This window comes from Colossoma macropomum, unplaced genomic scaffold, assembly GCF_904425465.1.
Source record: "Colossoma macropomum unplaced genomic scaffold, Colossoma_macropomum, whole genome shotgun sequence".
NCBI classification, from domain to species: Eukaryota; Metazoa; Chordata; class Actinopteri; order Characiformes; family Serrasalmidae; genus Colossoma; species Colossoma macropomum.
In genome coordinates, this window is record NW_023494799.1 from 19,587,779 (window position 1) to 19,601,971 (window position 14,193).

Here is a 14,193-nt window from a genome sequence, read left to right on the forward strand (position 1 = left end):
ATCAGCACGAGCATTCCAGCTTTCTAATCTAGGTTTTACAACAGCTTCAGCTAAATCACTCAAAATCACTGAAAATCACTGTGTATAATTAAAACTCCTCTGTTTATATGACATCAGAATCTTATTAGTATTAGCAGATATTTGCTCAGAGAGATTATGTTCAGGCGTCTCTGGTTTCTCAGACTGATGTGTGATAATAATAATAATAATAATAATAATAATAATAATAATTTATATAGCACTTTTCATGCCGGTGGCAGCTCAAGGTGCTTTACAGATAGGTGGTAAAACAGTTATACAAGAAATCATTAGTATTTATTTAGAATCAGAAGAAAATGAAACAGATCAAATTAGAAGATAAATACCACGAGACGTAGAGTTTTAATTAAATGCTAAGTTAAGATACGTTTTAAGATACGTTTTAAGATGCTTCTTAAAAGTGAGCACTGAGCTTGACTGTCTAATAAAAGGCGGAATTGAGTTCCACAGTTTAGAAGCATAATAACTGAAAGAGGCCTCTCCTTGTTTTCTGTATTTTACAGAGGGTATTTTTAGAAGGTCAGTATCTGCAGATCTTAGATTACGTGTCAGAACATAAACAGACAGACACTCTGTGATGTAAGCAGGTGCTAGGTCATTTTGAGCTTTAGAAACTAGTAGCAGAACCTTAAAATCTATCCTGAATGATACAGGCAGCCAGTGCAGTTCTTTCAAAACGGGAGTGATGTGATCTCTCTGTTTTGTTTTTGTTAGGATGCGCGCTGCTGCATTTTGCACGAGTTGTAAGGGATGTATAGTTTTCTTAGGAAGTCCAGTAAGAAGAGCATTACAGTATTCAAGTCTGCTTGTAACAAATGCATGAACAAGTTTCTCTGTGTCGCTCTGAGAGAGAAAAGGCAGAACTTTCGCAATATTTCTCAAATAATAAAAAGCTACTTTAGTGACTGTGTTTACATACGGGATAAAACAGAGCTCAGAGTCTAAGATCACACCCAGGTTTCATACTTCAGGTTTGGTATATGAAGCTACAGAACCGAGTTTCTCAGAAATCATTTTTCTCTGAGTTTCTGTACCAATGATCAGTATTTCAGTTTTTTCATGATTTAACTGTAGAAAATTTCACAACAACCAATGAGAAATATCTAACACACAGCTGGTTAGTCTATCTACAGAGTCTTGATCTTGAGAAGGAATAGTAATGTATAGCTGGGTGTCATCAGCATAGCTATGAAAATTTATACTATGCTTCCTAATGACATCACCTAGAGGTAGCATGTACAAAGAGAAAAGCAAAGGCCCTAAGACTGAACCTTGAGGGACTCAGGACAGGAAATCCCAATCTTTTTGATGAATGATTTCCAAGTGAAACCATGAACTGCCTATTACTTAAATATGATTTAAACCATTCTAAAACTGCCCGAGGGGCCCACCCAGCATTCAAGACGCTGGGTTAAAATCTTGTGGTCAACTGTATCAAAAGCTGCACTAAGATCTAATAAAACCAAAATAGAGGCTCAGCGCTGTGCATGAGGTCATTCATAACGCGAATCAATGCTGTCTCTGTACTACGGTTAGAACAAAAACCTGACTGAAACTTCTCATACAACTTATTTATTAGATACGCATTTAGTTGCTTGAAAACAGCTTTTTCTAAGACTTTACTTAGAAAAGGTAGGTTTGAAATTGGTCTAAAATTATTTAGTACAGAAGGATCCATGCTACTCTTTTTTAGCAGAGGCTTAACCAGGGCAGTTTTAAAAGCTTCTGGAAAAACACCTATTGACAAAGAACAATTTACAATAGTTAAACATCATTGTGAAGACAATCAAAAACCATCTTAAGGAATGAAGTAGGAACAGGGTCAAGATCACATTTGGATGAACGTAGTTTGTTTAAAACAGTTGTAAGCTCCTAATAGTTGATAACAGAGAAAGATGTCAATACTGATGTTGGTGGCTTTTCAGGAACATTATAGGAGCTTGTTTCAGTCAGCAGAGCTACACCCTGTCGTATCAGGTCTATTTTATTTTGAAAATGAATTGTGAACTCTTCACAGACTTTAGAAGATAAACCACCGTGAAACGCACTAGCAGTCAAGTTAGGGTTGATTAGTCAGTCTATGGTGGGAAAAAGGATTTTGGTATTATCTTTGTGTCTATTAATTACACTAGAGAGGTATGACTGTCTGGATATTTTCATAGCATTATTACAGATTGAGATCTGATCTTTGAGAATGTCATAATGTACCTGCAGTTTAGTTTTCCTCCATAAGCCCTCTGATTTATGACAATTTCTCTTAAGCTGGCGTATTTCTGCATTCATCCATGGATTTTTAAGAGTGTGCAAGCTTTTCTTCCTTTTTACTAGTGTGAGAATGTCAAGGGTATCCCGTAATCTAGCACTTAGATCGGAGCCTAGATCATTACAGGATGGAGTCAGATCTGTATTCGCTGAACTATTATAAACGGTTTTAAACTTCTCAACTGTTTCTGAGTCAATGTAACGTTTTTTAAAGTAACTTTCAAAACCAAAACAAACCAAGAATGTAATTTCACCAACACAGACACATTTCAACACCACTGTAAGCTATACTCTTAAAAAGATGCTACTTCAAGGGTTCTTTAGAAAAGAAAACGGTTCTATATAGAACCATGAACACTCAAAGAACCCTTTGAATGCTTTTGCAGATGAAATGGTTCTTCAGATTGATGGAGAATGTGTTGTATATGGTTCTAGATGGAACTTTTTAAAAAAGGATTCTATATAGCACCAAAAAGGGTTTTTCTATTGTAACAAGCTTGATATTGTAACAATAGCAGATCCCTTTTTTGGTGCTATACAGAACCATTCACCAACAATTTAAGGAACACTTTCAGCATGCAGACAACCATTTAAGGATGCAAATGGTTGTTGGTGCTCTTGGTTCTACATAGAACTGTTGTCTTTACTAACGAATACCTGAAGAACCATCTTCTTTAAGAGTGCTAGTCTGCAGGGACAGTAAAAGAATTAAACTGGAATCTGCTTCAGAAGCTGTGCTGAAGAGAACGACAGCAGAACGTGTTTATAAATATTTATAAACTCCAGAACAGAGCAGTTGAGCTGTGTTTCCTTTAATTTATTATTGTCTGTTGTTGTAATAGAATGCAGAAATTCGTTCTTATCCAAGTTTGCAAACAGCTTTTTTCCTTTTCTGTGTATTTTACTTAAGTGAATTTGAAACGAAATTATGTTTTGGACAGTTTATTTTATTTTATCTTTTTTACATGTACGTCCTAAATCACTGACAGTACAGCAGTTCTATTTTCATAATTCAATGAAACCAGATGAAGTAACTCACCATAGTTTTTTTTTAGAAAATATTTTCTTACTTTTCCTCAAGTTTAAAATTTAAAAGATTACTTTTATGTCTACTCAAGTAACTATGATTTTAATGTATAACACTTTTATTTGAGCGCAGTTTTGGCTGCTCTGAACTGGTTTGTGATTTGGTTCTTCAGTTGGTTTCATGCTGCAGCACTGCAGTGTGTGTTCCATGATTGGCAGATATTTGGTGGGGATAAAAGCGCTCAGTTACAAAAAGTACTAGAGGCAAAAACAATTTTTAACATTTAACCTTTATATTGATATGAATGTTCCATTCTGTTTTGTATTGAAATAAAGGTTCTTAACACCTTCTCTTCTCTGCATCTTTATGATTGAATAGTTTATCAGTTTTGAGCAGTCAAGCCGCCAAAAACACTTTCTGTGATTCATTTGTTCAAATCAAACGCTTTGCTATTATTTTAATGCTCTGTATTTACTGTCACAGCTGCACATGCTGCAGGAACATCTGGCTTCATTCAGCAATGAGTTCCTGAGTTTGTTCTTCAGTGTGTTCTTGAGAAAGGTCCTAAAAAAAGTCTATGTCAGATTCCTGACGTGTTCTTAAAGTGCAGAACTGTTCTCACCTTTGTGCTCTTGAGTGTGTGTAGATTCTGTATGTAGGTGAATCTTCATCAAAGCTGCGTAAGTGGGTTTATGTGGGCAGTTCAGCACTGACGAGCTGCTAGAAGAAGGAGATCATGCTCTGATGCTGAGCTACCTCGTTTTGATGTGGACCATCATAAAAACGTCCCCACCTGCAGTGAACTGAACCAGACTTCAGGTGAAGACCTGAGATTTTTGATGGGCCGTTGGCCGAATGTCTGGTCCTGATCCAGGAGTTTGAGCAGCGCTAATTTTACTCACACTGGGTGGAAATGTTTTTATTTAAAATTCATATATAATCAGATCAGAAATAACCGCATTAAAGTCATATAAAAGTTAGAACTGGGTGCAGGAGGAGGGATTGGGGGTGAGGGGGGGTTATTCAGCCCCCGTGCACCTCAGAAGGAGCTAATGAATATGAACAGAGAGCAGCCGTATTGCTCAGTGTCTGTCTCAGCCTGTTTACTGCGCTGCTAAAGGGACTGGCTTAAAGGGGGAAAAGCCCAAGGGAGCCGCCCCGCTCCCCTAAGACAGAGAAAGAGGAAGACACACAACAGAGAAAAAATGACAAGAAGAACAAGAGCACAATGGGTGTAAAATGACGCCCAGCGAGGGGGAGGGAGAGGGGTTACGGCAAAAAGCAACATGAGAGACAATCAAACAGTGAATCAGCCGAATCAGTAAAATACAGTCCTCCTCCCACCATCACCAACATCCTAAACTACACACAGCAACACCGGGACCCTCAACACTGCAGAACATCTGCCTTATAAAAACACTGTTTTGGGTGGATGGTCCCTGAGGAACGAGAGTCAGAGGTCCTGTTAGCTAAAACACACAAACAATGTCAAAAAGATTTTTTTTTCTGTCATCTGAGCAACAGCTGCTTTTTAAGTGTGTGAAACTTTCTGTTCTATGTTGAAGCAACATTTTTTGACGATATATGCAGCGCTGACGCTGACAAGCTCAGTGTATAAACTGTACAATTGTCTAAGCTTTAAAATGCGTTAAAACTCTATTAGATTTCCTTTCATACATCTATAAAAAATGTTTGAGATTTCCTGACGTAAATAAAGATTTACATATACACTTATTTAAAAAAGTGTTTTCAAATGCCCTTAATAAACAAATCACCCATTTCTCTGATCAAAACTCATATTTTAGAAAGAGACCAACCTGTGAACTGGACCCATCAAAGCCTTCATTCCGGATAACTGTCTGAATTGACCGCAGCAAACCAGAATAGGGTCCTAAAGAGCTAGAAAAACAGAGGACGAGAAAGGACAGAGTTAAACAAGTCTGAAATTTGGAGCCCACAAAATTCTGCGTAAACCGACTGTAGCCCCATAAAATTCTGTCTGAACTGACTGTAGCCCAAAATATTCTGTTCGAACCAAATGTAGCCCACAAAATTCTGTCTGAATCTGACTGTAGCACCACAAAATTCTGTCTAAACCTGACTGTAGCCCCACAAAATTCTGTCTGAACCTAAATGTAGCCCATAAAATTCTGTCTGAACCTGACTATAGTCCACAAAATTCTGTTTGAAACCGAATGTAGCCCACAAAATTTTATCTAAACTGACTGTAGCCCACAAAATTCTGTCTGAATCCAACTGTAGCCCCACAAAGTTCTGTCTGAACTGATTGTTGCCCACAAAATTCTGTCTGAACCAACTGTATCCCACAAAATTCTGCCTGAACTCAACTGTAGCCCACAAAACTCTGTCTGAACCTGACTGTAGCCCACAAAATTCTGTCTAAACTGAATGTACCCCACAAAATTCTCACTGAACTCAACTGTAGCCCACAAAATTCTGTCTGAACCAACTGTACCCCACAAAATTCTGCCTGAACTCAACTGTAGCCACACAAAATTCTGTCTGAATCCAGGGATGGGGGAGTAGCTAAGCAGCGCGCTACTTTTTGTAGCTGTATGAAATGTAGCTAATAGCTGTAGCGCCTACAAATTATTGTGTAGCTATAGCAATCATTTTCACTACGATTTCGCTACAGGCTTCAGGCGATCCGCGCAAAATCTGAACCACAGAGCGCGGTCGTTCACTGGGCTTGTGTCTGACTGAGCTGCAGACAGTTCGAGCAAACAGTCATGCACTGCCCCAACGCGCTGATCACCCCTTACAGGCTTAGCTTAGGGGTCAGCAAGCATTTTATATCCATTTTACAGTCTTGGCTGTAAATAAGTCTCAGTGTGTGCTAAAGTGCTAGTATAGGCTAAAAACATAATATAAACGAAAACGCAGGCTTACTTTGCTCTGCTTTAAGCTTTAGCTCAGCTGTAGCCGCTTCTCTCGCACATCAGTAAGGAAACTTTAAAACGTAAGATGTCTCGTAACGTCCGACTTTTTCCGAGGCTGAAGTCAGATTCTCATTTACCAGTTTCTTGTTCAAATTGTCCCGTTTCACCTTAAATGGTGCATGAGGCGCCAGAATACGTTACTGCTGCGCCAAGGTGGAACGGGAGAATTCGAACGAGAAGCTGACTTCATGACTTCTACGTTTACACAGCAGGTAAAAGTGGCATGGGAATGAGATGATTAAGTCGTGGCTACGACTTAGTAAAGCGTGGGAACGAGATCCTAATGCGTGGCCACGACTTAGTAAGCCGTGATCTCGTTCCCACGCCTTACTAAGTCGTGGCCACGACTTAATCATCTCATTCCCACGCCTTACTAAGTTGTGGCCACGCATTAGGATCTCGTTCCCATGCATTATTTTTATTTATACAGGATGTCACCAGCGGGACTCCGCACAAAACCGATTTTCTCACCATTTTTTTTGTTTGGCTGTTCCCTTTATCTTTTAAATGTGATCTGTATGCGACATCAGTCTGAACAGATCACGCTCCTAAACCGACCCGCATGCGCAAAAGAACAGTGCTTCATGTGGCGGCTCGTCCAGAGGTAAACAGTCATGACAGCCAGCGAACGCCAGTCGCTCCCGGAGCTTTCAGTTTCGTCTTCGCCAGCATCACAGGAGCGATTATAAAGTTCCAGTGGTTGACAACTGTGTGTTTGAGTTCGCCGAAAAACGTTATTCTGCCACGGCCACTTCTTTGGTTCGTGTCCTCGGATTCTTGACGCTGCAGCCTCGGTCTCCTCCGGCCGCGTTCGGCTGTTCCGTTCGAAACCTCTTTGAACACGGAGCGGCTGCGATAAGCCTCTTCTAATTTTTTTTAGTACAGAAACATCAGCCTAAATGTTTATGAGTCTCAGCAGCGCGAAATTATGACGAATGTCGAGTTGGATTGACGTAAAAGTCGCATGAATTCCGATCTGGCTGTTCAGACAGAGTCGCATTGCCGCAGATCGGATACGTATCGGTTTTTTGCTGTTCATACTGCCACACAAATGACACATCTGTGTCACATATGAGGAAAAAGATCGGATTTGGGCCACTTTTACCTGCTGGGTAAACGTAGCCTTAGTGTTTGACAGTTTCTCGTTGCAGATTAAACGCATCCGGAAACCGGCTGGAGTGATTATAAATGCAAATAAATCCATTCGTCTCCAAATTATTGATGTTCGTCTTAAATCTGGGGACAGAATATTACGCCAGTCAAAATCTGCCAAGCTCCGCGTTATTTTCTCAACCCTCCAATCGCCGCTTATTGAATGTTGCTGTCCACAATTACTTCAGTAATCAGTGCCTCTGACGTTCATAACTAGCGTTAGGACTCCAAGCTCCTCAGAAGTTTCTCAGGATTTTATAAGATTCAAAAAGCGCTGAAACTACACAGCGAGCAGTTATAGGTTCTCAGCTGACCTCAGTACAGCTGTGGCCCTGCCATAGACCGATCTGCCTGCTGTTTGTCTCTGTACGAGACGCTACACAGCCCAGAGAACCAGAGTAACTTTGACTTCTTGAGCTGTTCAGGTATGCAGCACACACGCTATAAGCTAACACATAACATCGCTATGGCAAAAATGTAGCTAGCTGAGAGTTTGAGCACAATTAACATTAAGATTGTAAAATGAAAACCTTATATTTCATTTTTTGTTTGGACTGCTCGTAATGTGGCTAGCCAAATCAGCACACTTTAGTCTAGCTCCAGTAGCTCCTCAGTTTAGGCTACAGGCTCCATAGTAGGCTATATTAGAGATTAGATGTGAAGTTATATTGTGTTACCTACTCATACTACAAGCAACATAAGAAAGTTCACTGTTAACCAGCATATACACGGTATAGTATCATGTAGCAAACATTTAGAAATCAGCAGGTACATTAGACTATATTTTGTCTCATTAACTATATGAGTAGCCGCCTTTCCCTTTAGCTGGGCTTTGGTACAGACAGCCTTTTTAACATATGTTTAATGTGTGCTTTTACAATAATCAGTTAGTACAGGGATGCAAAAGAGACAAGCAAAGATAGAGAGAGAGGTAAATGAAACAAAATCAGATTTAAACTATCGCCTGATTTAATGTAGGTTTAATGTATTTTTTAGCTGAAAATAAACACATAAATAAATAGTTAAATGATTAATTAAACTTAAACAGGGCAATTTAAGTCAAATAAGTTTATGGAACATTAATAGCAGTTTATGGAAGAATGGAGGGATGAAGAAGGAACAAATGAAAGAAAAAGGTGCATAACAGTTATAGATGGGTAAAAAAGGAGCAGTGATTGAATAAAAAAACAAAAGGAGAAACTTATTAACATTTCTGCAAAATGGACCTCACAAAAATTCTGATCCTAGTTACGGCCCTGTTGGCAGTTATAAGCTGACCCCTGCTTTAGCTAAAGTGAAAAAAAAACATTTTCGTAATAGACTATTACTAATACTACTCCGCAGCAGTTATAAGCTGACCCCTGCCTTAGCTAAATTGGAAAAAAACAATTTCGTAATAGACTATTACTAATAATACTCCGCAGAGCCAGGGTCACTGATAACAATTTTGAGGCTGAAGTGTTGCTGAAGTTCAACAAAGGACTCTGAATGTCATGTCTGTACATTTCTTGCTGAAATATTTAAATTGGAGCACTTTTATTTTTAACAGTTGACAATGCTTTGCACAAAATTGTTTGGTTTGTATTCGGTTATTTTTGTTGATTTTTTTAAGGAAAACACCTGTAATGATTGACTTTGCTTTTACTTAATCTACATTTTTGTTGGATATCACACCTTTGGTCGTGTAAGTTTGATTGTTGGTTACAATTACTTATTGGTGATCTTTTTGTATATTTGCAGCTTTTCATTTGTATGTTTCTTTCTGGTACATGATTAAATGCAGTGTCTTGTTCACACTTTAAGTTGGGCTTGTTTGCGGTGTCAGGTGGAGATTCACAAACATTCTGACAACCGCGCTTTGAAAGTAGCTAAAAAGTAGTGCACTACTTTTCAAAAAGTAGCTAGCTACAAATTTTGGCAAAGTAGCTACAAAATAGCTAACTACTAATTTTTCAGTAGCTATCCTAACCTTGTCTGAATCCTACAAAATTCTGTCTGAACTGACTGTAGCCACACAAAAATCTGTCTGAACTCGACTGTAGCCCCACAAAATTCTGTCAGAACCCGACTGTAGCCCAAAAAATTCTGTTTGAACCGACTGTAGCCCCACAAAATTCTGTCTGAACCCGAGCGTAGCCAAAAAAATTCTGTCTGAACATATATGTAGCCCCAAAATTCTGTCTGAACTCGACTGTAGCCCACAAAATTCTGTCGGAACCGACTGTAGCCCCACCAAATTCTGTCTAAACCGATTGTAGCCTCAAAAAATTCTCTCTTAACCCATTTTAGCCCCAAAAAATTCGACTGTAGCCCACAAATTTCTGTTTGAACCCAATTGTAGCCCCAAAATTCTGTCTGAACACGATCGTAGACCACAAAATTTAGTCTGAAAGCGACTGTAGCCGACAAAATTCTGTCTGAACCTGATTGGAGCCCACAAAATTCTGTTTGAAACCGAATGTAGCCCACAAAATTTTATCTAAACCGACTGTAGCCCAAAAAATTCTACTCTGAACCGACTGTAGCTGACAAAATTCAGTCTGAACCTGACTGTAGCCCCACAAAATTCTGTCTGAATCTGATTGGAGCCCACAAAATTCTGTTTGAAAGCGAATGTAGCCCACAAAATTCTGTATGAACATGACTGTAGCCCCATAAAATTCCATCTGAACTCAACTGTTGCCCCAAAAAATTCTGTCTGAATTCGCCTGTAGCACACAAAATTCTGTCTGAACCGACTGTAGACAACAAAATTCTGTCTGAACCCCAACTGTAGATGAAAAAATTCTGCCTGAACCCGACTGTAGCCCACAAAGTTCTGTCTGGACCCAACTGTACCCCGAAAAGTTCTTTCTGAACCCGACTGTAGCCCACAAAATTCTGTTTGAACCGATCATAGACAACAAAATTCTGTCTGAACCCGACCGTAGCCCATAAAATTCTTCTGAACCGACTGTAGCCCCAAGAATCTGTCTGAACCCGACTGTAGCCCACAAAATTCTGTCTGAGTTCGACTGTAGCCCACAAAATTCTGTCTGAACTTGACTGTAGCTCCACAAAATTCTGTATCAACCTGACTGTAGCCCAAAAAAAACTCTGAACTGACTGTAGCCCACAAAATTCTGTATGAACCAACTGTAGCCCACAAAATTCTGTCTGAATTTGACTGTAGCCCACAAAATTCTGTATGAACCCAACTGTAGCCCCACAAAATTCTGTCTCAACCTGACTGTAGCCCAAAAAACTCTGAACTTACTGTAGCCCACAAAATTCTGTATGAACCAACTGTAGCCCACAAAATTCTGTCTGAATTCGACTGTAGCCGACAAAATTGTCTGAATTTGACTGTAGCCCACAAAATTCTGTCTGAACCCAACTGTAGCCCCACAAAATTCTGCCTGAACCTGATTGTAGCCCACAAGGTTCTGTCTAAACCCAACTGTACCCCCAAAATTCTGTCAGAACCGACTGCAGTCCAGAAAAACCTGTCTGAACTCGACTGAAGACAACAAAATTCTATCTGAATTCAACTGTAGACCAGAAAATTCTGTCTGAACCCGACTTTTTTTTACCCCAATTTTCTCCCCAACTTAGTCGTAGCCAATTCCACCCCGCTAGTTAGGACTCCCCCAGTCACACAATGCTATCAACGCTAGGAGGGTGAAAGCTAACACAGGTTTCCTCCGAGACCTGTGAAGCCAGCCACCACTTTCTTTTCGAGCTGCCACTCACGCAACGTCACTGGACAGCTGAACGCGCTCGGAGGAAAGCGCCAACTGCCAGATCTGTTACGTCAGCTAACAGACGCCTGCGCTGACTAGCATCGCGCTGAGTGAGTGATGGGGGGAGAAGGGCCGCCATCCCACCCACCAAGAGAGAGCGAGGCCAATTGTGCTCTCTCGGACTCCCGGCTACGGATGGCTGTAGCATCACCAGGGATCGAACTCGTGATCTCCTGATGATAGGGCCAACGCTTAGATGGTTGCGCCACTCAGGAGCCCTGCAGATGACAAAATTCTGCCTGAAACCGACTGTAGCCCACAAAGTTCTGTCTGAACTCAACTGTAGACCACAAAATTATGTTTGCACACAACTGTAGCCCCACAAAATTCTTTCTGAACCCGACTGTAGCCCAAAAGAATTTTGTCTGAACCCAACTGTAGCCCCATAAAATTCTCTCAACCTGACTGTAGCCCACAAAATTCTGTATGAACCAACTGTAGCCCACAAAAACCTGTCTGAACTCGACTGTAGCCCCACAAAATTCTATCTGAATTCAACTGTAGCACACAAAAGTCTGTCTGAACCGAGTGTAGTCCACAAAATTATGTCTGAATTCGACTGTAGACAAGAAAATTCGGTCTGAATTCAACTGTAGCTCACAAAATTCTGTCTGAACCAACTGTAGTCCACAAAAATCGGCCTGAACTCGACTGTAGCCCACAAAATTCTGTCTGAATTCGACTGCAGATGACAAAATTCTGTCTGAACTCGACTGTAGCCCCACAAAATTCTGTCTCAACCTGAATGTAGCCCAAAAAACTCTGAACTCAACTGTAGCACACAAAAGTCTGTATGAATTCGACTGTAGCCCACAAAATTCTGTCTGAATTTGACTGTAGCCCGCAGAAATCTGCCTGAACTCGACTGTAGACCATAAAATTCTGTCTGAACCAACTGTAGCCCACAAAATTCTGTCTGAACCTGACTGTAGCCCACAAAATTCTGTCTGGACCGACTGTAGCCCCAAGAATCTGTCTGAACCCGACTGTAGCCAACAAAATACTGTCTGAACCCAACTGTAGCCCCACAAAGTTCTGCCTGAACCTAATTGTAGCCCACAAAGTTCTGTCTTAGCCCAACTGTACCCCAAAAATTCTGTCTAAACCTGACTGTAACCCACAAAATTCTGTTTAAACACAACTGTGGCATGGAAATTCTGTCAGAACCGACTGTAGTCCACAAAAACCTGTCTGAACTCAACTGTTGCCCCACAAAATTCTGTCTGAATTCGACAGTAGCCCACAAAATTCTGTATGAGCCAACTGTAGCCCACAAAATTCGGTCTGAATTTGACCGTAGCCCGCAAAATTCTGCCTGAACTCAACTGTAGACCATAAAATTCTGTCTATACCAACTGTAGTACACAGAAATCTGCCTGAACTCGACTGTAGACCACAAAATTCTGTCTGACCCGACTGTAGACAAGAAAATTCTGTCTGAACCCCGACTATAGATGACAAAATTCTGCCTGAACCCGACTATAGCCCACAAAGTTCTGTCTGGACCCAACTGTACCCCCAAAAGTTCTTTCTGAACCGACTGTAGCCCACAAAATTCTGTTTGAACCGACCGTAGCCCACAAAATTCTGTTTGAACCGACCGTAGACAACAAAATTCTGTCTGAACCCGACTGTAGCCTACAAAATTCTGTCTGAATTCGACTGTAGCCCACAAAGTTCTGTCTGAACTCGACTGTAGCCCAAAAGACTCTGAACTGACTGTAGCCCACAAAATTCTGTCTGAACCAACTGTAGCCCACAAAATTCTGTCTGAATTTGACTGTAACCCGCAAAATTCTGTCTGAACCAACTGCAGTCCACAAAAATCTGCCTGAACTCGAGTGTAGCCCACAAAATTCTGTCTGAACACAACTGTAGCCCACAAAATTCTGTCTGAACTGACTGTAGCCCCACAAAATTCAGCCTGAATCAGCTCTATTCTACAAAAATCTGCCTGAACCTGACTGTAGATGACAAAATTCTGCCTGAACCCAACTGTAGCCCACAAAGTTCTGTCTAAACGCAACTGTACCCCTGAAGTTCTGTCTGAACCTGAATGTAGATGACAAAATTCTGACTGTACACAACTGTGGCACGGAAATTCTGTCTGAATTCAAATGTCGAACCTGAATGTAGCCCACAAAATTCTGACTGTACACAACTGTGGCACGGAAATTCTGTTTGAATTCAACTGCAGCCCACAAAATTCTGTCTGGACCGACTGTAGCCCCAAAAATCTGTCTGAACCCGATTGTAGCCCACAAAATTCCGTCCGAACCGACTGTAGCCCACAAAATTCTGTATGAACATGACTGTAGCCCCATAAAATTCCGTCTGAACTCAACTGTTGCCCCACAAAATTCTGTCTGAACCCGACTGTAGACAACAAAATTCTGTCTGAACCCCGATTGTAGATGACAAAATTCTGCCTGGACCCAACTGTAGCCCACAAAGTTCTGTCTGAACCCGACTGTAGACAACAAAATTCTGTCTGAACCCCGACTGTAGATGACAAAATTCTGCCTGAACCCAACTGTAGCCCACAAAGTTCTATCTGGACCCAACTGTAGCCCCAAAATTCTTTCTGAACCCGACCGTAGTCCACAAAATTCTTCTGAACCGACTGTAGCCCCAAGAATCTGTCTGAACCCAACTGTAGCCCACAAAATTCTGTCTGAATTTAACTGTAGCCCACAAAATTCTGTATGAACCCAACTGTAGCCCCACAAAATTCTGTCTCAACCTGACTGTAGCCCAAAAAACTCTGAACTGACTGTAGCCCACAAAATTCTGTATGAACCAACTGTAGCCCACAAAATTCTGTCGGAACCTGACTGTAGTCCACAAAATTCTGTCTGAACCTGACTGTAGCCAACAAAATACTGTCTGAACCCAACTGTAACCCACAAAATTCTGTCTAAACACAACTGTGGCATGGAAATTCTGTCTGAATTCGACTGTAGCCCACAAA

General features: G+C 40.8%; 1 protein-coding gene across 2 annotated transcripts in view; it reads right to left on the reverse strand.

Moving 5' to 3' along the window:
* elp4 (elongator acetyltransferase complex subunit 4) overlaps positions 1–14,193 on the reverse strand; it is a 57,455-nt gene that overhangs the window by 23,599 nt on the left and 19,663 nt on the right. For both annotated transcript variants that reach the window (XM_036586873.1, XM_036586872.1), the window contains exon 6: positions 5,146–5,227. In XM_036586873.1, the coding sequence (XP_036442766.1) occupies positions 5,146–5,227 (82 nt within the window). The remainder of the gene's footprint in view (positions 1–5,145; positions 5,228–14,193) is intronic.